Source organism: Nematolebias whitei, chromosome 20 (assembly GCF_014905685.2).
Source record: "Nematolebias whitei isolate Nwh7 chromosome 20, NemWhi1, whole genome shotgun sequence".
In the NCBI taxonomy this organism is placed as follows: Eukaryota; Metazoa; Chordata; class Actinopteri; order Cyprinodontiformes; family Rivulidae; genus Nematolebias; species Nematolebias whitei.
The window spans coordinates 26,374,426-26,398,177 of record NC_056517.1 but is presented as its reverse complement, the minus strand read 5'-3'; the positions used below and the strand labels follow the sequence as shown (position 1 = coordinate 26,398,177).

The window sequence follows — 23,752 nt, the reverse complement described above, 5'->3', positions numbered from 1 at the left end:
GATTTGCTACAACCGTATGTCCCACCACGCTCCCTGAGGTCAGCGGACCAGTTGCTCCTCACAGTTACAGGAACTCGTCTTAAGCGCAGAGGTGACAGGGCCTTCTCTGTAGCAGGACCAAGACTCTGGAACGAGTTACCTCTGCTTGTCAGACAGGCCCCCTCCCTCTCAGTTTTCAAGTCCCGTTTAAAAACTCACTACTATTCAATAGCTTTCAACGCAAGATGATCCGTGTTTTGATCCTGTATGCTCTACACTGGTTTGTCGTCAAAGTTACAGCTTGGCTGTGCGTATTTACGCAGCGCGATGGAGCTGCGCGCTTGTGGTACGCTGGCATTGTTTTAAAGCTGGGATTGTGTCATTGAGTCTTGTGTAAGCTGAAATTGCACGCCTGTTATGTTAACTAAAAGCTGATGAGCTGTGAAAAACGCTGCATTCTGTTTAAACTGAGGTCCAAACGGACGGGAGGTTCGGTTCTGGAGCGGCTCGGTTCTGGAAAATTCGAACAAAGTTTTTTTAAATAGCTAGAAAGACGTTTTTGAGACCGGAGTAGGAGACTCCGTACAGCTCAGAGTTGATTCGTTACATTTTTAACAGAAAAAGTGCATTTTGATGGTTTAAAAGACGATCGGTTGACAAAATAGTTCAGGCTACTCTAACATGGCTGCTAACGCTTCGTGGTTGTTTGGATTGCTGGTGTGGAGCGCTCGGATTTGCTGAGAAGGTTGAATGCGTGCCTACGTGACTTCCTCTCAACCCCGCGCTGCTTTTCATTGGTGATTTCAGTCACGTGACCCGGAAGTGAAAATTCGTTTTCATAGGGAAATAAAATCAGCTTTTTAAAGCTGAAAAGCGCTGCAAAGCTGTGTTCTGACACGGTGTTTAAGTCTTCGAGGTCTAATCGCTAAAACTACGCCACGTTTGTGTAAAAAATTCGTTCAGAAACGTTGATTTTAACCGGGTTTAGCCGAAGCTAACTTTAAGCTAAGCGGCTAACAACAGGATGTCAACCGAACGCCACAGGAAGTTATAGCTCCCCTAGTGGACAATACAAACAGTGTCGGAGTTAAAATTGTTAAGGTTGTACTGACATCTTGTGGAGAAGACGTGGGATCACAGGTTTCACTTCGTTTTTAGGGTTAAATAGTGAAATTAAACGTTTTTATTCTTTTAAAGGCATTTTTGAGTTATTGACCGTTCCTCAAAGTTGAATAGACTCTGTTATCTTGCATTTTAAAAGTTATGAAGGTATTTATGCAGAGAGCATTTATCCAACAAAATTTTTAGTCACTGATAAATCCTTGAGAAACAGGTACAGAATAAAAATTTAGAAACTTTTAAATAAGATACAGTTACAGATATTCACAAAGTTGGAAAAAGTTTACTCATTTGCTAGAAGGTAACGCACGTTTAATTGATAAATCACTAAATAAGAGTAAACTTATCAGGAAAAAGAGATTTTTCTGATTTTCTTTTACCACCTAAACATTTACATCTCCTATTTAATTTCTAAATAGCAGATAATGGCGGACGAAGATGAAAACACTGACCCCTTACAATCCGGAGATGCTGTCCAGACAGCGTTACACATTTTAACAAATTCAATTGTTGGTAACCAATTAGAGAAATTGCTAGACCTTGATGACGATCAAAGATATGAGGAGCTGCAGACGTTGTCAAAAGCAGCTAAAGTGAAGGAGGACACGAAATCCAGCCGTGAACGGTTGGCAAAGATTGCTCTGCTTCTGAAGGCGGAACTGGACCGTATGGTTGAACGAAATACCTTGCTGTTCAACGGATATGAGTCTGAAAAGGAGAGGTGTGACAAATTGTTAAATGAATCTGAGTTGCTGAAACAACAAATTCAGACTGATAGGGACCTCTCAAAGACTGAGCTGTCAGAACAGGCTCAATCATATGAGGAGAGGATTAAAGCTAAGGAGCAGGTGTACGAAGCCGCGTGTGCAGATAACAATATGTTACAAGCACAGTTGCAGGTGGCATTAAAGGAATGGGACGATTGCAAGGCAGACAAGGAGATAATACTCCGAAATTGGCTGAAATTACAAGGTGAAAATCAGTCAATACAGGCGCGCCTAACAGCTTGTGAGGAGAGGCTTGCTACAGCTACAAACCTGATTTCTGACATGGAGCTAGCTGGTTTGAGACTCGGAAACGAACAGGGTCAGCTACAGCCACCCCAGACAGGTGCTGTTGCACCTCCTCACTTTAACGCCATGCGGCCACCCCCAACCCCATCTCGGGCGGCGGGGATGGACCTGCACCGATATCATCTCACTGAATCGGTATACACCATGCAGTCATCTCCATCCCCACCACGGGTGGTAGGGACAGACCTGCACCCACTTGCACCTCTTCCTCCTGACACCATGCAGTACTCTCCACCCCCATCTCGGAGGGTGGAGACAGACCTGCACCAATATGCACCTCCTCCTACCAACCCTCATCAGCCACCCCCACCCCCACCATGGGCGGTAGGGGCAGGCCTTGACCAGTCTGCACCACCAGTCACACAAGTTAGACCGTTGATACAGTCTCCTTCAATGGATGATTTGCAGAAAATCTCAAAATATGTACAACGTTTTGTTCCCGGACCCATGGGGTCAGCTGGAACAAAAGCGTATCTCAAAGATCTGGAGTTCAGATTGAGATCTTATCCTAATGCTACGACAGAGGATAAGATCAGTCTGATACGGCTCACTTCGGACAGAGAGGTGTTCACCTTCATCGAGCGTCTACATGATGCAACGAAGAGGGATTACAACCTTCTGTGTGAAGCTTTGATCAGAGAGTACGACCCCTGCACGGGACCTGCTGGTTTCCCAGCTGCAGACAAGGTCACGCAGGGTAAAACTGAACATCCAAAGGTTTATTACAAAAGAATCTTCCAAGCTTATTTTGGTAACAGAAATGAGACCGGCATGGAAGAAGATGATGGTTTTAAGTTTGTTTTCAGCAAAAATCTCCACTCTGATTTTAAAAAATCAGTACAAATGATGGCAAATTTCAGAGAAAAATCCATCAGTGAGATTAAGCAGTGTGCTGTGAATGTGTTTGAAGCATGTTCTCATGCTAAGACGCCCATAGAAGTGTTTCCTAGTGTAAAGGTTAAACCCCTCCCTCTTGAACTAGAAGGACGACGTGCTTCGCCGCCTCCTCCTAAGAAAGAGAGAAAACAGTCTGTTCAAGCTAACAAACCGCGTCCTGAAGGTGCACGCTGGGACAAAAAGGCTCCTCTTTCAGAGGAAGACAGTGATTATCGAAAAATGGGTGGGCGCAGGACGCAACGATATGAGAAACCATATCATCAGGGGCAGTACGTAAAGGAACCCCCGCAAGACGTACCTGACCGTCCCCCACCTCGGATGAAACGATCCGAGGCGAATAAATCACAAAAGTTCCAGAAACAAGGCCCTAAACCTCTGAGCTCGGAAGAGACAGAGAAACTACGCAGGTTGTTAGAAACTTTGAAACACACTGACACGGGAACCCAACCAGGAGCACTTTGCAGTAATGTAATTCCTATTACATCCGAGGGCGCTAATGACAACATAACAGATGTCGGTGGAACACACCAAGACATTGCTGTTGTTGCCTCAAACAACCCCTCATCGGAAGAAGGGGGGGTAAACACACACACGAACGATGACGAGTCATCGCAAGCTGAACACTCAGAAACAGCTTCTGCTGTGCTGACGGTTCAGGCAAACCACAATTACACAGATAAGGCTGAACGCGTGAAGAAGCGTCAGAAAAAACCCAAAAGGTTTCTGTGTAACTTTATCAGAAGGGGGGTCGCCAAAAAGGCGTACCTGTCAGTAACACTCGAAGGTGTCCTCACACACGAAGCACTCTTGGACGGTGGAGCAGACATAACAATTATGTCGGCTAAACTGTTCGAGGAGCTGAGGACGGCCGCTGCCAGTGTTAACAGGATAATACCTCTCTCTGAATGTGCTATAGAAATGCAGGGTCTCTCAGAAAAGAAAACAACCCTGACAGCTATAGCAATGGTTCACATGCAGATTGGCAATATGACACTGTACCACCCGGTACACGTGTCTCGTGTTGACTCATTCCCATTTTTGGTTGGCCAAGATTTTATAAATCGCTTCGGCGCGATTATAGATTATGGTGATCAAACAATGTGGACAACAGTGAGCAAGCCACTGCCAATCGATACGCCTCCGGAGTGTGACACAGACTGCCCAACAGCAGGTACCGCGGAAGGCACAAAGGACTCCTCAGCCGAGGAAACGAGCCCGGTGAGTACTCCTCTGACACCATGTGAAACCAAAGAAACCCAAGAGATCCAAACTCTGACTCAACAAGACAGCCTCCTCTGTGAGCTGGAGCAGTCAGAGTCCACCAAACACTACCTACCACTGGTAGTTAAGGGTGTAGAGATCCAAGGGTCCCACACCAACGATGCTGTTCTGTCTCTGTGGACAGATAAATCAGCAATTAACCGAGCTTTCTACGAAACCTTGGTTCACAAACACGTTGGTCTAGAACTAATTAAAAAAGCTTTCCGCTTTCCATTAGTTCCCAATAGTTCACAGGTAATGACCGCAGAAGGAGTCATTAACCTAAAACTGAACTGGAATCAACGAGAACTGGTTCACCCATTTCTCGTTATCCAAAACTTACCACATGCATCCTATATAGGCTCTGACATTTTGGTAAGGTTGGGTGTCCATGTGGACACCATCAACAAGGTGCTGTGGTCCCTCAAACCAGCCACAAAGGATCCTCCTGTGCTAGACACAGCGAGCCTTAAGGCTGGGCAGACCATTCCAGAGGCCTGCCAAGTTGCTAGCAACCAAACCACCACAGTACCACCACAGGTGGTTAACCTAATGGTGCGAATCCACATAATAGCTGGACAAGCTATTAGCCATAAACAGGCATATTTTCAACCCTCTCCTGCATTTTTCAACTTGGGACTGTCCGTGGAAGCCACGAACCAGGTGAGTCTTGACTCCAGGACCACATCTATTGCTGTGTGTAACACTGGCATGGATGAGGTGCTGATCCCAAAAAACACTATGCTAGGATGGTTGATTTCAACTGACTTTCATGATTTTGAACTAGGCATTCCATTTCTGGGAGGACTCCCAGATAACCTGGTACCGAGTCAAGAAGCTGGGCCAGTATGGTTCACGGAACCAACACAGGCCATAGCTCTTTTCTCAACCAATGACGTCGACCAAGGACCTCAAACCTATGGTGTTTTACCCATAGACAGGTCCGACGACTCAGAAAGGGATTCATTGGAGCTCCCCAAGGAGCAAGAACCCTTATCAGTCTCAGCACAGATTGATCAGGTGGTCGCACAAGCCGACGCTCTGACATCTGATGAAGAAAGAGACAAACTTCGCCAAGTTCTTTTAAAATATGAAAAGTCATTTGCAACTGATTCAACAGATTGTGGGTTGACCTCACTCCACGCAGTGAGAATCCCAACCCCACCCAACGCACCGCCAACATTTGTCAGACAATACAAGATCCCTCTGGCAGCATACCAGCCTGTCCAGGAGATCATTGATGACCTTTTGGTCAAAGGTATAATCAGACAATGTAATAGCACCTACTCTGCGCCTCTATGGCCAGTTTTAAAACCAAATGGTAAGTGGAGACTTACCATAGATTACAGGAAGCTAAATAAACAAGTACCTTTATCCAGGTGGCCAATGACTCAGCTCCATCAGGAACTGCCAAAGGTCACCGATGGTAAGTACTTCTCGACCCTCGACGTCGCCTCTGGTTTTTGGACCATCCCTGTGCGCGCCGAGGACCAACACAAACTAGCTTTCACTTTTGGCAGCCGACAATACACCTTTACCAGGTGTCCCTTTGGCTACGCTAACTCGCCTGCAGAGTTCAACATCTTTTTGAACAAAGCATGTCCAGACGCCCACGAGCGTGGGACACTGATCTACGTGGACGACATCCTTTTGAGGCAGCCAACACTGGACTCTCATTTGGCTGAGATCGACCACGTCCTAAATCAGCTAACAACTGCTGGTGCTAAAATCTCACTGTCGAAATGCCAATGGTACAGAACCAAGGTGGATTACGTTGGCCTGCTAGTAGGTCCGGACGGAATACAACCACAGTTGACTCGCACCCAAGGCCTAGACAACCTCAAAGTCCCAACCAATCTCAAGGAACTACAGAGTTTCTTGGGAGTGTGTAACTACTCTCGCCAGTTCATAGAGCATTATGCGGATCTCGCAAAACCACTGACTGAACTCTTAAAGAAAGACGTCCCTTTTGTCTGGACTGATACACAGCAGCAGGCAATGAACGCTCTTAAAGACAGGCTCAAGTTAGCCCCATGTCTAGTCTACCCAGACTACAACAAAGAGTTCTACTTGGAAGTGGGCTTCTCACCTCACTGCATGAGTGCAGGTCTGTACCAAATACACGACAAAGACAAGCGTGTTGTGGCCTACGCCAGCAAAACAATGGCAGGCCCTGAATTACGGTATTCAGACTGTGAGAAGGCTCTATTGACCACTGTGTGGGCAGTGAAACATTTCTCCTGCTATATTGGTGGACAGAGGATCATTGTTGAGACACAACACCAGCCGGTAACGTTTCTGAACAGCCAACGCATCAGAGATGGTGTGGTGACAAACTCACGCGTTGCAACCTGGCTTATGGCACTTCAAAGTTTTAACCTAGACATCCGTTATGGTCAAAATAAGAAGTCACACTTGGGCACTGATTTGGCAATCTGCCAAGAATGTACACAGGATGTACCAGCCACCCAACAGCCGGTTGTGAGTAAACCCTCAGCTGCTGAGGACCCAAATCACCACTTCTTTGATGGCAATATCTGTAAAGATATGGCAACAATGTACGTGGATGGATGCTCATTCCACCACGAGAAAATCTGCAAAGCAGGTGTTGGAGGAATTCTCCTCCAAGACCTGGAACAGGTCACATTTGGCTATAAATTGGGCTCTCAGTCTTCTCAGTACGCTGAGATAGCTGCAATCCTAATAGGCCTACAGATGGCAGTGGAACGCTCCATCCAGACGCTAGTCATCTGCACTGACTCTAACTATGCTCGACTAAGTTTCTTGTGTCATCTCGCTCTGTGGAAACAGAACGGTTTTCTCACAAGCAACAAAAAGGTGGTAAAACACAAAGAGCTTTTCATGACATGTGATCACTTGGTGACATCACATGATCTACAGATCTTCTGGAAGAAAGTTCCAGGACACTCCAGAGTCCCAGGCGATGACAAGTACTACAATGACCTTGCAGACTCCCTAGCCAAAGAAGGAGCCGTTGACGGACCCACGTGGTCCTTTGACCCCTCCTGGCTACTCAACACTCAGTCGTCACAAGCTACAACTGAGGTAATGGCAGTCACACGTGCACAAGCTGCAGCTAAACCTGCTGATAACACAGTTTCTGTGCGCCCAATGCTGACTGACCCAGACATCATCCAACTTCAGAAGTTGGATCCTGCAATTAACTCGATGATGCTGTATCTGACTGACCCAGACAAATACACTCCATCGAAAGACGAGCTGGATTCCAATCCAGACCTCAAAGTCCTCTTTCAGCTGCGCAAACAGCTAAAACTACTTAAAGGCATCCTAACTTTTGCTCATGGACGGACGTCCTCACCTGTGTTCGTGGTCCCCCATGACCACAGGGGGGTGATGTTAGTCCATGCACATGACCTTCCGTCCGCAGGACATAAGGGTGACAATGCCACGCTGAAAGCATTAAAACAAATTGCTTATTGGCCTGGAATGAAAAAGGATGTCAAGGACTACATAAAAGGGTGCCTGATCTGTGGCCAGTTTCAACCATCCAGACCACTTCACAGAGCACCACTGCATAGTAGAGGCATTGCATTTCCATGGTCGGACCTCCAGATTGACTGGGTCGGACCACTCACTAAGACCTCTAGAGGAAATAAATATTTTCTCACGGTAACCTGCGCGTTTACTAAATGGGTAGAATGTCTACCAGCCCCTAATGACACAGCACAAACCACTGCTATGTTATTAATGAATCATGTATTTTCAAGGTTTGGACTTCCCCTCAGGGTGAACTCAGACCAAGGTACACACTTCACAGGTGAAGTAATGAAGGAACTGTGGAAGACGCTAGGCGTCAAAGCCAACTTCCATATTGGCTACCACCCACAGGCTTCAGGCCAGGTTGAGAGAGCAAACAGGACTGTGGTGAGTATTTTGAAAAAATACGTAGCCGCAAACCACAAGGACTGGGACGTGAAACTCCCTCTGGTCCTCATGGCCATAAGGGCCACTCCACACACGTCGACTGGCATCGCTCCTTTCGAGATGATGACGGGTCGACAAATGACTCTCCCTCTACACCTGTTGTACCAACCAGGCGATGCTGCCATGGCAACAGCCTACACTACACAACAATACATGAAAGACTTGGAAAGACACCTTAAGAACACTTTTGCTTTCGCACAGAAAAACCTGGAAAAATCAGCTGAAGGACGCAAAGCGTACTACGACCAAAAGGCCTCTCACGAGGAACTCCAAGTGGGAGACAGGGTTTGGTACTACACGTTTGCACCCAAAACTGGGAGAAGAGAGTCCGGGACCGGAACTCTCGCCCGTAAGCTGATGCCCAGATGGACTGGACCCCATCTGATAATCGACAAAGTGTCTCCAGTTGTCTATCAGATAAAAATCAGTAAAGGCCAAAAAGAGCCAACTGTTAAATGGGTACATCGAAACCAGGTTAAACCACACAAGGCGTGCAATAACTCCTCAGGAGACAAAGATCTCACAAAATCTGACCTCGTGGGAATAAGGGTCATCCAAGCAGAAGATAACTAATGGATAATAAACTTAACCATAGTTTAAATTCACAGGACCTACCCTTGACCACTACGAAGCTAAGACCTACCTCTTTGTGCTTCCATTGGACAATGATGGTACCACTCCTGGTAATCTTCACCCTCTTGGGTGCCACCCAAGAGATCAAAGCCCTCGTAATAGCGGTAAATGAGTTAGCCCTTAAGGTTGAAGCGGATTACGCTGTCGCACACCTAATGGATAGGATTTTTGCTGACATGCTTAGAGATATCAGTTCGTCGGTAGATACACTAGCCACCGGTAGGATCCCACCGTATCTAGTCTCTCTACAGATGGTGAACGACATCCTCAGCTCCGCTACGCACGAAAAAGTTACGCAAACACAGGCACACCTGGCTTACACTCTCGGTAGCGCAATTCCAATCTACGTCAATCACAAAACGTTGGAAATGGCGTTCATTATCAACCTACCGATAATTCCCTCAAACGGCATATATAGACTCAGGGACGTCGTAAATGTTGGCAATTGGCACGGCGAAAACCATGTTCAAATTGACACACCAAGGATGGTTGCGTACCACGACGACAACCCCTCAGTTTACCTAGCTCCAAACCTGCAGATGTGTGTTCTCACTCGGGAGATACACTATCTGTGCCCGAGCAAACCGTTTATTTGGAATAAAACCGCGGGCATATGCGGATTAACACCTATTCCGGAAAATTCTAAGTGCTCAACGACCGTAACGCCTCGACACCTGGCTAAAGATGCAAAAGCGGAAATAATTGGCTCTCGTTGGCTAGTGAACGCTCCTCAAAGACAGGCGATCATAGCCTACGATCAACCCGGGGCAAATAGACCTTTGGCGTTACCGGACAAAACGATGTGGATCAGTGTTCCCCAGGGAACAACCATACACATTGGTGATTTGACGCTCTATCACCTCGATCCGGAACGATGGGACGCGACTCTGGATGACTCAGAGTACCTGGGAAATATGTCTATAGACATAGATCCAGAGACTCTGGGAAGGATCCGTTTTGAAGGCACCCAAGTCGTCGACGTGGAACCAATAAACCGAGTTCTCAAGTCCCTCAGGTCCACAACTAAGAACCCGATCCAACCAATTACCTATGCGTGGTCGAGCGCGGACACATTAATCATAGCCCTGCTAATGACGATAACCCTCGTATTGTGTGGGATACTCGCATCCCTGTTCCGGGGCCAAACGTCACTCCGAGTCGACGTGGATCGCCATGCAGCGCACCTCGATATGATTATGCCTCGCGTAAGCGGGTCCGCAAAGAAGCCACTCACACGGGACAGCGTGACTGAAACTGACAACCAGGGTGAGGGGAAGCAGTGAAACGATGTTTCTAGATGCTTAGTCACTACTCTTGTCGGTGTTGAAACGTTGTTGAATTGGTTTTGGTTGTTTCTGAGGTAAGAATGAATCTTGTGTGTAAGTTAAGTTAGAGACTAAGAGGCCTTTAACCATGCCAACATGAAGTTCATTCGCTAAATTGCAATCCTTGCGGAGTCAATGTATATTATTGTTACCTTAAGTACCATAATCTACATTGATCTCACATCGCTTAAGCCAAACCTACTCGAACAATTCTATTCGGGGGGATAGCTAATTCTTTTTGATAAGTCTCGCCATAGACTTCCAAAACGTTTATGGGGAAACCAAACACCCAATCTCAAGTCGTTCGTCTAAAAGACAACAGACATTTGAACCAAACTATATTTTGCCATGTAAAGCTAACTTAACCCAAGTTAGAAATGGAAAAGTAGTTTGGAACCCTTTTCTATAGGCTTAAACCCCTGTAGTTACCCCTTTTCAGCATGCTCCACCCCTTAACTGGTAGTCGTAGCTGTTCCCAACCATAATAGCTTACACACCAGGTGCATATAGTTTAAGGCCTTATGTAAAATCACCTTCATAAGCCCACCTTAAACCACATAATTGCATGACACATTGAACCAGAACGACACAGGCTGGACGTCGCTGGAGACAACCTTCGCTGGAGGCGACCTGCAATCCTGACGTTGGTCTCCACTCTTCATCCAGTGGCCGCTTCTTCAGTTCAACCCAAGGGTACCCCTCTGTATGCTGATTAATCAACACTTCCAATCGTTGTGGATTTACCATTGTGGATTATATGACTTTTTCCAATGGATTACAGACTCTGTTTCCAAGGGGTTAAAGCATTGCTACAATGGAATTATCGAGACGATATGGGATTATAATCAACACAATGGAATTACCAAGAACATTGTGGAATTACCTTGACTTTTGTTTTCCTTGCTGGATTACTCTTGACTCTTGTTTTCCTTGCTGGATTACTCTTGACTCTTGTTTCTTTGCTGGATTACATCAAGCTTCAAGGACAATCGAAGGCGTAAGTCCATAGTTGGAATTCATCTCCATGGACAGGCGATGATTTCCAAAGGGGGGACTGTAGTGGACTAGGCCCATGTAAAAAACTAAGTCTAAGGTCAAAAATCTTGACCTTTAGAACCTTGTGGGACATGAACTGTCATTTCATTCATTTGAACTCAGAAATACAGGTTCACCCATCCTGAGACTTTCTTTCTTGAAGATTCAAGTGAAAAGAACACTCTCTTTTATTATCATTACTATTTTACAAATGTTGATAATCAAAGTGTCTTAGTTCAAACCATTTTAGATGTGGCAGTGAACTAATCAATTTTATTAACTGTGTAATGATTTTTATTCTCATGTCAAAGCTGTTACAGAGTAATTATGCCTTTTCTGATTTCTGCTTTTGAATGAGCAAGTGTAAGTTGGTCCAAGGTTGTAATAAAACGCAAAACAAGTTGTTATGTTAAAACTGTCATGTTTTTAAAATCCTCTCAGACGTAAATAGAGAAGTTTTGGCACCTGTTGCTGAAACAGCGCCAAAACAAAACTCTCTCTGTCTGTGAGAACATTTCTGATCTGTTTCATAACAATTCTCGCTGTCTCTAACCTCTTACGTCACAAAACACACCCCGTCTGGTCGTTTCTGACCAATGAACAAATCCCAAAAGTGAACCGGGAAACAGCTCTTTAAAATGTCAGTACTTCCTGGTCTACTCGGTCTTGGTTCTGTTGAAGTTCTGATGGAGTGCTGTTGGAGTTCTGCTGGATACACAGTCCAACCAGTTCTGTGAGAGACGGGATGATCCTGACAACAGAGCTCTTCCGAGTTCCATGGGATTATAACATTTTCCACTGAGGTGAATATGTGTCGAACAGAGCCTCGCCATTACTTCGGACGAGTAACAGCATCCTACTGAGACGCTGAAAGGGTGCGTTAAACGGAATCTCACCTGAGACATCTCCAGGTAAAGGAGCCGATTTCATCACCTAAGTGTACTGTAAGGAAAAGCTGAAGAAAGCCGGAGAGTGTCGATTCTGGTGAACACATTTCACCCCTCACACACCATCTTACTCCCTCTAAACTTCTTTCCATCTTTAAACTTTTCTATCAAGTAGAAATTCTTCCAGATATTTTAGAAATGTCTGTGTAAAATGCTCACCCACATTCATGTGGGTAAAAGATCATAATTGTACAGTTTTCATAACATCGCTGTGGTGAAGCAACGGAAAAATCATGGCCGTATGATTTTTCCTGATTGATTGCTTATGTTGTTATTTTCATAATTTGCCAAATTAATGTAAATGTTTGATGTTAAATTTTGATTCTGTAAATAAATGACCGCATTCATTTTGATGGGTCAAATATAAATGACGTCTCACGTTTGCATTTCCTTAAATTCAATGCACGTTTTATTCAGTCCAGAAAAATGAGGAATCCGTGTTAAATGATGAATATATCTGAGCATCTGTTCATCTACATCATTATCTGCATTGGTTTTTGTCTATATTCTGATTTACCTCATTTTGTATTTTGCTTTGTGTGTTACCTGTTGTTTTGTCTTTACAGCACTTTGGTTGGCCTTGTCGCTGTTTTAAGTGCTTTATAAATAAAGTAGTATGGTATGGTATAATAATGTGCTTAATGTGTGGGCCAGGTCGGTGTCGGGCTTTTGATTGCATCAGCGGACATGTGCAGCTGATGATCCAATTATATGGCAACATGGCTTACCATATCACCTGCCGCACGTGGCCATTTAATGTGCTTTGACAGCCATGGAAGGACAAACACCCCCTCAGCACCGATCTTCTGCCCCTTAATTCAGCCGTGTGCATCCGCCGACCAATAGCCAAAGCTTAATTAAAAATGTCAAGGGGGGTTCAGGTTCGGACCTGTAATTACTGTTAAGTTGTTGGATCGGGTGGGGTTCAGAAATGATGACTACAGGCTGGGGCCACGTCAGGTTGGATTTTTTGGATTTATGGACCCAAATGCAACTCTAGGCTACTTCTTGTTGTACCATTAACTCTAAAATAGTTATTGAATCGTGTTTACTTCTGGAGGTAAACACAGATGTTTAACAGCCTGTTAAAATACACTTGAATGCAGGAAACGACATCTACTTAATTCAAAATTTTCTGGGGGAGGACCCCCACACCCACCCAATGGTATATCTCCCACTACATTATAAATACTTCTCATGCCAATGCCCACTGAATTGTTCAAGCCAAGAGTCATTGTCAGTACTGGGGGCTGAGCACCCCTGAAGGTCAGATTCTAGAATCGCCCCTTCCAACACATAATGAAATATTAGATTTGATTGTGCACTCTGTGAGCTGTCTGAATTTTGCTTCTTGAGGCTTAAAGTTAGATTTCTGTTGCCAACGTTCCCAAACTTATGCTGGCACCCCCGGCTCCTCTCATAATGCAAGAAGAATTTACCATCGTCGTTCACTGCTCAGTGTGAAGCTCCCGAGGCTGTCCCAGCCATGTATCACATCCTGAAACCATCAACTCAGACTCAGTATTTGCATCTTGCTTCCGCAAGCCAAAGCCCACCACAGCTGGACTCACACAGTATGAACACTGACCCCTTTCTGAATGAGACTGACACAGTCTGCTTTATCTGACAGCTGTGTGTTTCACATTAGAGGGTCAGTGGAGCTCAGATATTAAGTTGATGCTGAACAGATGTTGCCTTGAAGCTGAGTCACTGTTTGGAAGAAGTTTTCTTTTTTTTTTCCTCAGAGATGCAGATCACCGACCTGGCCAAACCATCTGAATCTGTTCCCAAGCCAGAGGTTCAACAGATTACTCTTGCATCAATTTTTTAATTAGAAAAGGCTCAAGTCAGAATGTGCATGCAAAGATGTTTTTGCAGAACTACATTAACATTTTAGTTATTTTAGCATCTCAGAAAAACACAAACTGTTCATCAGATGTATGTCAAACTCTACCAGATCTTTGAAACAAAAAAACTTTTAGCTAAAGTGATTTTAACACAATTCTTAAAGCTTTATTAACAAAATAGGACTTTAAGATTAGTTTTCAACATCTTCCCCAATTCATTGCAAATTGCTATGTTTTTCTGCTTTACAAGTACAGTTTGGGTATTTTGTTTCATGCCACCTTAAAGTATGTATTTTTGTGTTTGGCTGCAGATGTTTACCAGAATGGACAGGGAATCGATGCCACGTGAAGAAGAAACCATCTCTTGTTACCTCATCTCCAACTCCAGAGGACACGCGCCTGGGTAATAAAGAATCTTAGCTCCTAATTGTCTTTATTAAACTGTCTCATGTGAATTTAGTCACCTCATTCTTGTAATTCATAACACTTTAATGAGCAAATTAAAAGTCTCCTTCTTTATTAGATTCGGTGTATGCTAGCATCGGCATTGGTTTGGTGCTGCTTTCAGCTGGAGTTGCCGTGTGCTTTCTTGCTCTGTGCAAGAAAAAAAGCATTTTTACGTGAGTCCTGGTCGTTGTTCTGCTTTTTCTTTTTGTATATGACGTTGCATATGATGAAGATAATGATGAGCATGTTTGCTTGGCTCCTCAGAAAGCCTGATCCAATGAAATATGGGGTGATGGATGATCCAGACGCTGCCTGGAAAGCAGAGGTCAGTTGTACAAAAATGTCCAATCAATCACTAGTGAATTCATTTCACGTTACATTGGGCTTCTTAGTCACACAAATCTCATTTCGTTCTCGCATTTATTAAATAAGTGGACCCAACATGAGAGGAGGTCAGGAGGTGATCGCCAAGCCTTTCTGATGGATTAAATTTTGGATTTAGGATTATTGATTTTGCTGTTTATGAGCACCTCTTTGTATGATGCTTTATTTCACTACACAATGTAGCACGTCCAGCTGTAAATAACCAATGTGATCAAATGTAAAAAAAAAACCTCATGATATAAAACCTGTTTTGTTTTTTACGATGCAGTCCGAACAAAAATATCATGCAAAGAGAGGTTTCAGAAGCTGATGAACCGTTCACACTGGGTTGTAATATGTCACACAAGTGCTCCAGTTATTGTTCACACACTGCAGGCTTTCCTTTCTACAGTTATGATCTCTGTATTCATTCCAGCTATCATGAGAAAGATCCAGCAGAGGAGATGATGCAACACAGCTGCTCCATTTGTGTAATGTCTGTTTTGTGGCTTTGAGAATTCAAATGAGTTTGGTATTAAAAGAAAGGAGATCGATGTCAAAACACACAGACACACTAATATATGTATGTACACGCTTCTGTGATTTAATCAAATAATACAAGTGAGGGTGACTGTAATGAAACTGATTAAACTGAGCTTTGTTGTGCTGAAGGGGATGATGAGACTCAAATGTTTTTTATTTCTCTGAGCAGAACAGAACATGTCTAAGATTGGTCAGTCTGTCAGCTGTCCTCACACTCCCACTGTGCTGTAACTTTATATCTGACACATATCCTACATATTTTACAAACATCCAACTCACCATAGCTCATGCATGCTGAGAAAATAAAACTTTTTGTTTGTTGTTTTTCTGGAGGAAATCTGGCATTATGCAAAAACATCCTTAAGTTTTGTCTGTCTGCAAACACATCAACTGTTGTTTTTTGGATCGTTATTGACTTCAGAAACAGTTTTCTGCACCAAACATATGATAAAAAACCGATTAACACTTGTAGTTGATTTATGAATGACGTAGCAGCTTGTGGACTTGAAAGCTCCTCACAGTGCATGGAGGGTTTCACCCCAAATCCAACATTCTGAGACACTAAGGGATGTCACAAAAGGCTGGTGCTGGTGAACCCAATGGTGCAGGCAGGCAGGCAAAGACTCAGGATGTATATATAAAATAAAGAATTTATTAACTAACACAGAGACACAGCCTAATATACATGAAACACCAATTAGCCAAAGTGAAGGCACCTGTGAGTAATCACTGATGCCAAAGAAAGAGCAAGGGATGCAAGACATAAACACGACACAAGACGGGGCTAGATACTAAAGAAACACAAACCCTATAAAAATAGAAACAGAGGATCAGTGGAACGCAGACATAAACACAACACCAGGGACAAAACCACAACTCCTACAAGAGTAGAGTCTTGATGTCAGTGGCTTCTATCTCCTCCTTTGGCCAGGCTATTACACCAGTTGGTATGACTGGTACTGCATACATGGTGATGGCTCAGACTTTTTATTTGCCATTCAGCTGGCTCTTCAGGACCTGCCTTACTCTCTGTAGGTACGACTTTCTTGCGGCCTCATCATGATTGCCATTTGCCTGTGGGATTCCAAGGCATTTGTAGTTGTCCTGGACATCTGCAATGTTACCTTCAAGTGGTTCAACCTCTTCAGGTGTGATCACCTTGCCTCTCTTGCATAACATTTGACTGCATTTATCCAGTCTGAATGACATTCTAATGTCCTTGCTGTATATAGCCTGGTGAGGTTGATCATTTTTGGCATACAGCATCCATTTACAATTTCCTGTTGGATCAATAAAGTTCCATCTTATCTTATCTAATGTAAATGAGGTGACTAATGAATGTTCCACTTTGGAACCGATATCCATAGCCACTCTTTGCAGTGATCTGGCTGAGGGGATTTAGGCCTTCACAGAACAGGAATGGGGACAGTGCATCGCTCTGTGAACTTATTTCCTGTTTCTAGCATGTTTCTTTTTTATATTTGATGCTCAAAAGCAGGAAACAGTTTCCGCTGTCCCAATAGCTCATTGATCTATGGTACAGAAAAGGTTTCAGAAAACACTAAAAAATATATTGTCAATCCACATTTTTGCTGTAAATTTTGTGCATTAATACTAAGTGATTCTTACTTATCAAAGGGAATTATAGGACAATAAATTATTTACATTGCTACCAATACAAACCTTACATTTCTATCATATTTCAATATAACACCTTGTTTCAATAAATAAAACTATAAATTTCCAACAATATACATTTAAAAATAATTAATTTATCAAAATATAAAGCCATTAAATTATTATTTTTTTAATACTCACACCTGTAAAATAGGTTTTATTAAGTTTTCTATGCATTTCAAATGTATTGGAAAAAAGCATATGCAAAGTGAATTTTTGAGTGATATATATATATATATATATATTGTAAATGAAGTTGCTTTTTCAGTTCTCTAGTCTAAACTCTCTATCCAGTGATTTAAAACTGTACATGTACACTTAAGTTAAAAGTACTTTTGTGTATTCTGTAGCACTGGCAATGTTGATGCATGTTAGTTTTAGAGTTGCTGCCACGGAGAGTTCAGCTAGGTGTAAACTGGGATCTGTTTTTTACATTTGTTAGACAGAACAGTGGAACATGGAGGATGAAAGTTGTTTTTTTTTTTTTTTTTTTTGCGTTAGGCTTGGAATTTTAAATGCTAGAATACATCAAAGATCAATTTAATGTTTATTGTGCTTGCATTTTAGGTGCTCGCACACATTAAAACTCATTCTTGCTCTTCATCCCTCCAGTTCCCAACGGCGGACCAAAGAAAAGCTGGCTGTCCTGGCATTAACCCAAAGATAAGTGATGGTCATGGGCTTCCCATCAGCGTTTACCCCTGGAGAAGAGATCAGGAGGTGAGGTGTATGTAGTGTTGGCCTCTTGATTATTTGTGCAGATGTCAGTGATGTCATCTGTGTCTTTCTGTGCGATTGCTTACATCAGGGTTCAAACTGGAAAGATGACAAGCTGTCCTTCTCCAACCCATTGTACAATTACCCTCCTGGTGTTGAAGGTGCTGACAACAGAAGCTCTGACGCATAAAATCTATGGATTTTAGATCCATTTTTGGAGATGTTTCTGAAGATAACACAAAGCGAGAGTGAGACCAAACAAACGTCTGTCGACCAAAGGTTAGACCTTCCAAAAAAGGAATACAAGCAAATGAGTTAAACTATCTGATTTCAAGTCTGCAAAGATGGTGAAATATTACTTGAAAGGCATTTTTTGTTCAAAAGTTGTAAAAGAAGTGAAAAATTAAAACAGTGATGGAACTAATTATGGTAAAAAGATACATTTATTACAGCAATACAATAAAAAATATGCTTGTCATTTAAGTGCAGCTGAAACCATTGTGTCCAAGTGCTTTAAGAATAACTTTAAACTAATAACATTTTCTCAACGAGAAGACAGAGCAAAGGAGAGCCCTCATGCCCTGAAAGGACATTCACAGCTGGATACACTATGGATTCCTGGGGACAGTGGAAGATGGTGTGTCTGTCTGTATTGTCTGTTGAGGATGTAGAAGACGCATACATAATTGGATGTATGATAGCCGGATTTCTGCTTTTTGGAGTTGGCAGGTATCTGGCATTTTGACAAATTTGGAAGACGGCGACAGCGGTTCTGGCAATAGTGAGGCTGCCTGCCTTGAATGAAGGACTGTACCGAGCGGTGAGCTCTCAGACTCAGACGCTGTATGAGCTGAGCCATAAGCTGGACATGATTTCTGAGAATCGCAGGCCACTTGCGGTTCATGGGACTCAGTGGCAGGAAGGTATCGACCTTGAAGAAGGCTACAAGCTCGGTCCGGCGGTGTGACCACAAAATTTGACTGTTTGGAATCACCAGTGAGACGTACCAGCAGAGCTATGAAGGCAGACATAGAAATTCAAGCAGGGGCTGCTTGATCCAAAATAATTGTGTTATCTGAATTTGGCTTCCCCGCTCGGCCTTGAATTGGCAGCTATCTCAACTTCTCCTGCTTGTTTATGTGACTGAGAAGCTCCGATCACCCCCCCTCCCCTATCGCTCCCCTCCCGAGGACATCTGTCGATCCTGTGTCAGAGTTGAGCCAGCTGATAGACACCGTGCCATCTTTATCAGGACTATGGAACATTCTGGCAGTGCCCACGGACAACTCACTGCGCTCGTCAGCCTCCTCATGCATAAATGTATTATGATGTCATCAGTATGTTGCTGTTTCATGTGCTGAGGTCATTATTTTTGCAACTTCCACACTGTGACCCATCTAGGACACAGTGCGAGATTAGATTATTATTTTTTTTTTCACACCTACACTCCCCCTTGTGTTTCTTTTCCCTTATCTGAAAAAAGGGCTGTGTCTCTCGAGTCCGGCAGCCTCAGTCACCTCCGCCTCTCCATGTCTGTTTGTTATGTTTCTCTCGGACGGGCTGTGCTGAAATGTAATTTTGTTGTGCTTCGGTGCAATGACGATAAAGCTGATTCTGATTCTGAAACTTTGATATAGCATGGAAATAGATACAGGACAGATGCTGTTAGTTTAATAAATAGATTGACGTCCTTTATAATAAATGCACTTTTGGCTTCTCCAAGGATCTAAAGCTCGGATGCATAACTATGATGCTGCCATTCCATTTGTAATAAATGTCAGGTGAATGGTTTTTGGCTCACTGACCAAAATTGACAGTGTTATTAATTTTTGTCCCCATCTCCATCACTGCAGAGTTTCTGCCGGGGCTGTAAGAGGATTCTGGGTCAAAGATTTATCAGCGAGTCACAGAATCAATTTCCTTCTATGAAATGCTGCTCTTCTTTTATTGTTTGTGCCCTTTCCTCCCCCTACTTCACCACATTTTTTTAGCTGGATTTGTCCTTCAAGAAAACTCAGAACATTAGGTCTGAATGCCAGATTTCCCTGCATCAGTTGATATAAAGATTAAGATCTTGTTGATGTGTTCAAACTGCAGGGTTATACACTGAAAACGACTTGCTCAGACTTGTTCAGAGTCTTCAGCTCTCTGCAATCAAACATGCACACACAAACAACACCGCCTCCCTCTTGCATACTCTCACATGATAGCCAGCTGGACCCCCCCAAAAAATGCATGCAACTATCAACATTGTTGACCTGGTAAAACCTTTCTGGTGGCTTCGTCGTTCATACAGAATAAATGGTTCAAAGGAGAGCTGCTAAATGCCAGCAGCCTTTTGTTCTGGTGTTGTCAGTGAAGTAACGACGGTCAGCTTTTCTCACCGGAGCCATTGTGACAGTTCTGTACATCACCAGGCAGAGTCCACCTAAAGGTCACTGTTTTGTTTGTGCACCTTTCAGCTCCGAGAGGTTTCGGGGATGAAAATGCTCCTGTAAAGTTCAGCTGTGAAAACAGGAGCTGACAGTTGCATCACGTCTGTATGCCGTCACCCAGATGTTTCCACGGCAGAAGATCCACATGTTCCGGAGCAAAGATGCAGGCTTGCCAGGGATTTTCAGTCAGATATCGCCCAAGCAGCTCTGTCGGAGGAAAGCACAGGAAGTTTGTCCTCTCAGTTATCCTGATGCATGCTCAATAATCCAGGTAGAAAAATCTAAAAAAGTTAAATCTGGTCCTCTGGACATTCAAAAAAAAACAAAACAAAGCAAATCAACAAAAAAATGTAGAAATGTTTCGTCTCTCATCCGAGAGACTTCCTCGGGGACTGAGAAAGTCTCTCGGATGAGAGACGAAACGTTTCTACATTTTTTTGTTGATTTGCTTTGTTTTGGTTTTTTTTTAATGTCCAGAGGACCAGATTTAACTTTTTTAGAGTCCTCTCAGTTATCATTCAGAACTGGTTTTCTCATCCCATTAAACCGAACACAGATAAACGTTGGCTTCACTTCTGTGTGCAGTGAAAAAAAACAAGCACAGAAGCTTGTCTTTGATGTCTCCACTTTCACTTTACTATAACTCAACGAAGTGCAGAGGAAAGGAGAAGAGCAGAGTTCATTCAGATTACATCTGATGTGACTTTTCGGCCTATAAAACAGTTTTGTTTTCCTAAAGCAACATTTCTGATCTTTTGAAGTGGGGTTCTGTGATTGGGTTATGAACAAAAAGTATCTTACTTGTTGTGGATAGTTCTTTAAAATGCATCAGCTTGAAGAAACGGAAGTAAATTCTGACCAGATTGACAAAGTAATTGTCCTGTTTCGATCTATGATGACTTTGTAAAATTCCCTCATTATCCTGTTAATGCTTGGTTAAGTTTCTTTTACAAAAAAACGAACAAAAAAAAAAACAAAGTACTATCTTTTTTTAAGAATACAAATTTAGTTCTCATAATTTTGTCACTTGCTCCGTGAGCTACACATATTGATGCATTTCTCCTTATTCAGGCATGGGATTTCTCCCTAGGTACTCCAATTTTCTCCTACAGTTCGAAAAACATGCATGGATTTTATAAATGTGTGTGTGCGTGGCCTGTGATGGGCAGGAGACCATCCTTACCCCTTCATTTGCCTGTCAGCTGATTGGAGGGAGTCTCACTTGTAGAGAAACCCTCATGTTGTATGTTTACGTCACAGGTGAGGCCGTTCCTGTTTTGAACTTCTACTGAATAAAACCGTGCTGTGGAATTTCCACTCAAGGCAAAGTTCAAGTATTTTCAAGTTTTGGTAAGACTGCAGAAAGGCGGAAAACATAACGTGCAATGCTGAAATGGAAAGACGGACACAGAGCTCAACTTGTTTTCTTCAGTGGCTGACTGTCAGCTGCCCTACTTGCTCTCTCTTTATGAAGTGGACAAACCTTATAAACACATCAGTGACACAACTCAACAAGCTAGAAAATACACATACCAACACCATCACATCAAGAGGCCCTGATTCCTCTGAAACAGAATTTGTAAATGAAGTCACAAACATTTACTGGTAAATGTTCTTTAATTGCATGGAGGTGCTGTGATCTGTAGCCTAGCAAAAGCTTAAATTGTGTTGGACTGGAAGGAGTCTGAGGGAATATGATGATACTGCTCACAATACTATAAAATATATAATTTTTCAGAGTGGTCATCTCAAGGCGATACCCTGGATGTTTCCTGCAGGAGTTAGGAGACTCCCGCTGATTAAACTGCTTGTTCTAAGTTGCACAGTGTGGAGTATGAGAAGCTAAATCACTCTGACACTGAACTGCTTCTGCCTGAGAAGTGTTTTATGGTTCGACTGCACGTGTCGGCAATAATCTCCTTTATGAGGGAAAATCTTCCTAAAACATTATGTTCAGTGTTCCTATCTGAATGGAGATTATTCATGTTTGTTCATAAGACACATGAAGTTGTGATCTAATCTAGTTGTGAAGTGAATCGAACAATCAGTGAAAAGACTCTTCCAGCAAAGTGTCTACAAATTGTTTTAAATGGAAGCTGATGTAAAAAAAAACAAAAACAGTTTTCATACAACAGAATGGGTCATCTGCAACACTGCTTCTAATTTCTTACAGATAAAAACATTAGTCAGTGTAAACACAATTTTTAAATGAAGGTATATGATGTATAATGAAGATGTATGTGGTATAATGAAGGTATGTCAGAGTCAGAGTTTCTTTATTGTCATTCCATCTCATGTGATGGAATGAGATTATGTACACAGGGTCCCAGTTACATCCAACACTAAAATGTAAAAGAAAAACAGTAATAAGATCTGAGATATGAACTAAGAAAAGCATCAACTAAAAATACGCTAAGCACTAATAGCACAAAAACAATATGCCAAAAAGCAGCATGAACATGAGTCTGTATGAGCAGATGAGCATGAATGAACACAGCAACATGATGTGATTTTTTTTCATGGTGATGGTCCTGATTACATATTCATGAGTCTAACAGCCTCAGGGTAGAAGCTGTTCCTCAGTCTAGGGGTTCTACACTTAATGCTTCTTTACCTCCTTCCTAAGGGGAGCACAAAGTGTGCGTGCTGAGTGAATGGGGTCCTTCATGATGCAGGTGGCCCTCTTCCTTTCTTTATATTTCTTTATTTTATTTTTTTCTTTATATATTTTTTTATATGAGGTATAGTGAATGTATGTGAGGTATAATGAAGATATTTGTGACATAATGAAGGTATGCAGTATAATGAAGGTATATGAGGTATAATGAAGGTATATGAGGTATAATGAAGTTTATTCTTTCATTCAACCTTTATTTAGAGAGGTAAATCCCATTGAGCCTCGAGGACTCATTTACAAGAGAGACCTGATTTCAACAAAGAATGATGACAACAATGGACAACAGTGACAACAATAAACAGTTATAAAAAGTCATACTACAGTTTTTTTTTTAACAAATAGGATGGCTAAAAGAAAAATGTAACAAAAAACAGCTAGATTCTAAGGCAAATGTATATGAGGTATAATGAAGGTACATGAGGTATAATGAAGGTATATGAGGTATAATGAAGGTGAGGTATATAGAAGGTATATGAGGTATAATGAAGGTACATGAGGTATATAGAAGGTATATGAAGTATAACGAAATATGAGGTATAATAAAGGTACTTGAGGTATAATGAAGGTATATGAGGTATAATGAAGGTATATGAGGTATAATGAAGGTATATGTGGTATAATGAAGGTATATGTGGTATAATGAAGGTATATGAGGTATAATGAAGGTACATGAGGTATAATGAAGGTATACAAGGTATAAGAAAGGTATATGTGGTATAATGAAGGTATATGAGGTATAATGAAGGTATATGAAGTATGATGAATGTATATGAAGTATAATGAAGGTACATTAGGTATAATGAAGGTACATG

The 23,752-nt window shown here is 42.5% G+C and overlaps 1 protein-coding gene across 1 annotated transcript in view; it reads left to right on the top strand.

Annotated features, from left to right (window-relative positions):
- Positions 1-18,235, top strand: part of malrd1 (MAM and LDL receptor class A domain containing 1) — a 77,120-nt gene extending 58,885 nt beyond the window's left edge. The window contains exons 27-31 of the mRNA XM_037693941.1: positions 14,393-14,484; positions 14,605-14,701; positions 14,793-14,853; positions 17,724-17,831; positions 17,920-18,235. Of these exons, the coding sequence (XP_037549869.1) occupies positions 14,393-14,484; positions 14,605-14,701; positions 14,793-14,853; positions 17,724-17,831; positions 17,920-18,018 (457 nt within the window). The 3' untranslated portion in view covers positions 18,019-18,235. The remainder of the gene's footprint in view (positions 1-14,392; positions 14,485-14,604; positions 14,702-14,792; positions 14,854-17,723; positions 17,832-17,919) is intronic.
- The last annotated feature ends 5,517 nt before the right edge of the window (positions 18,236-23,752 follow it).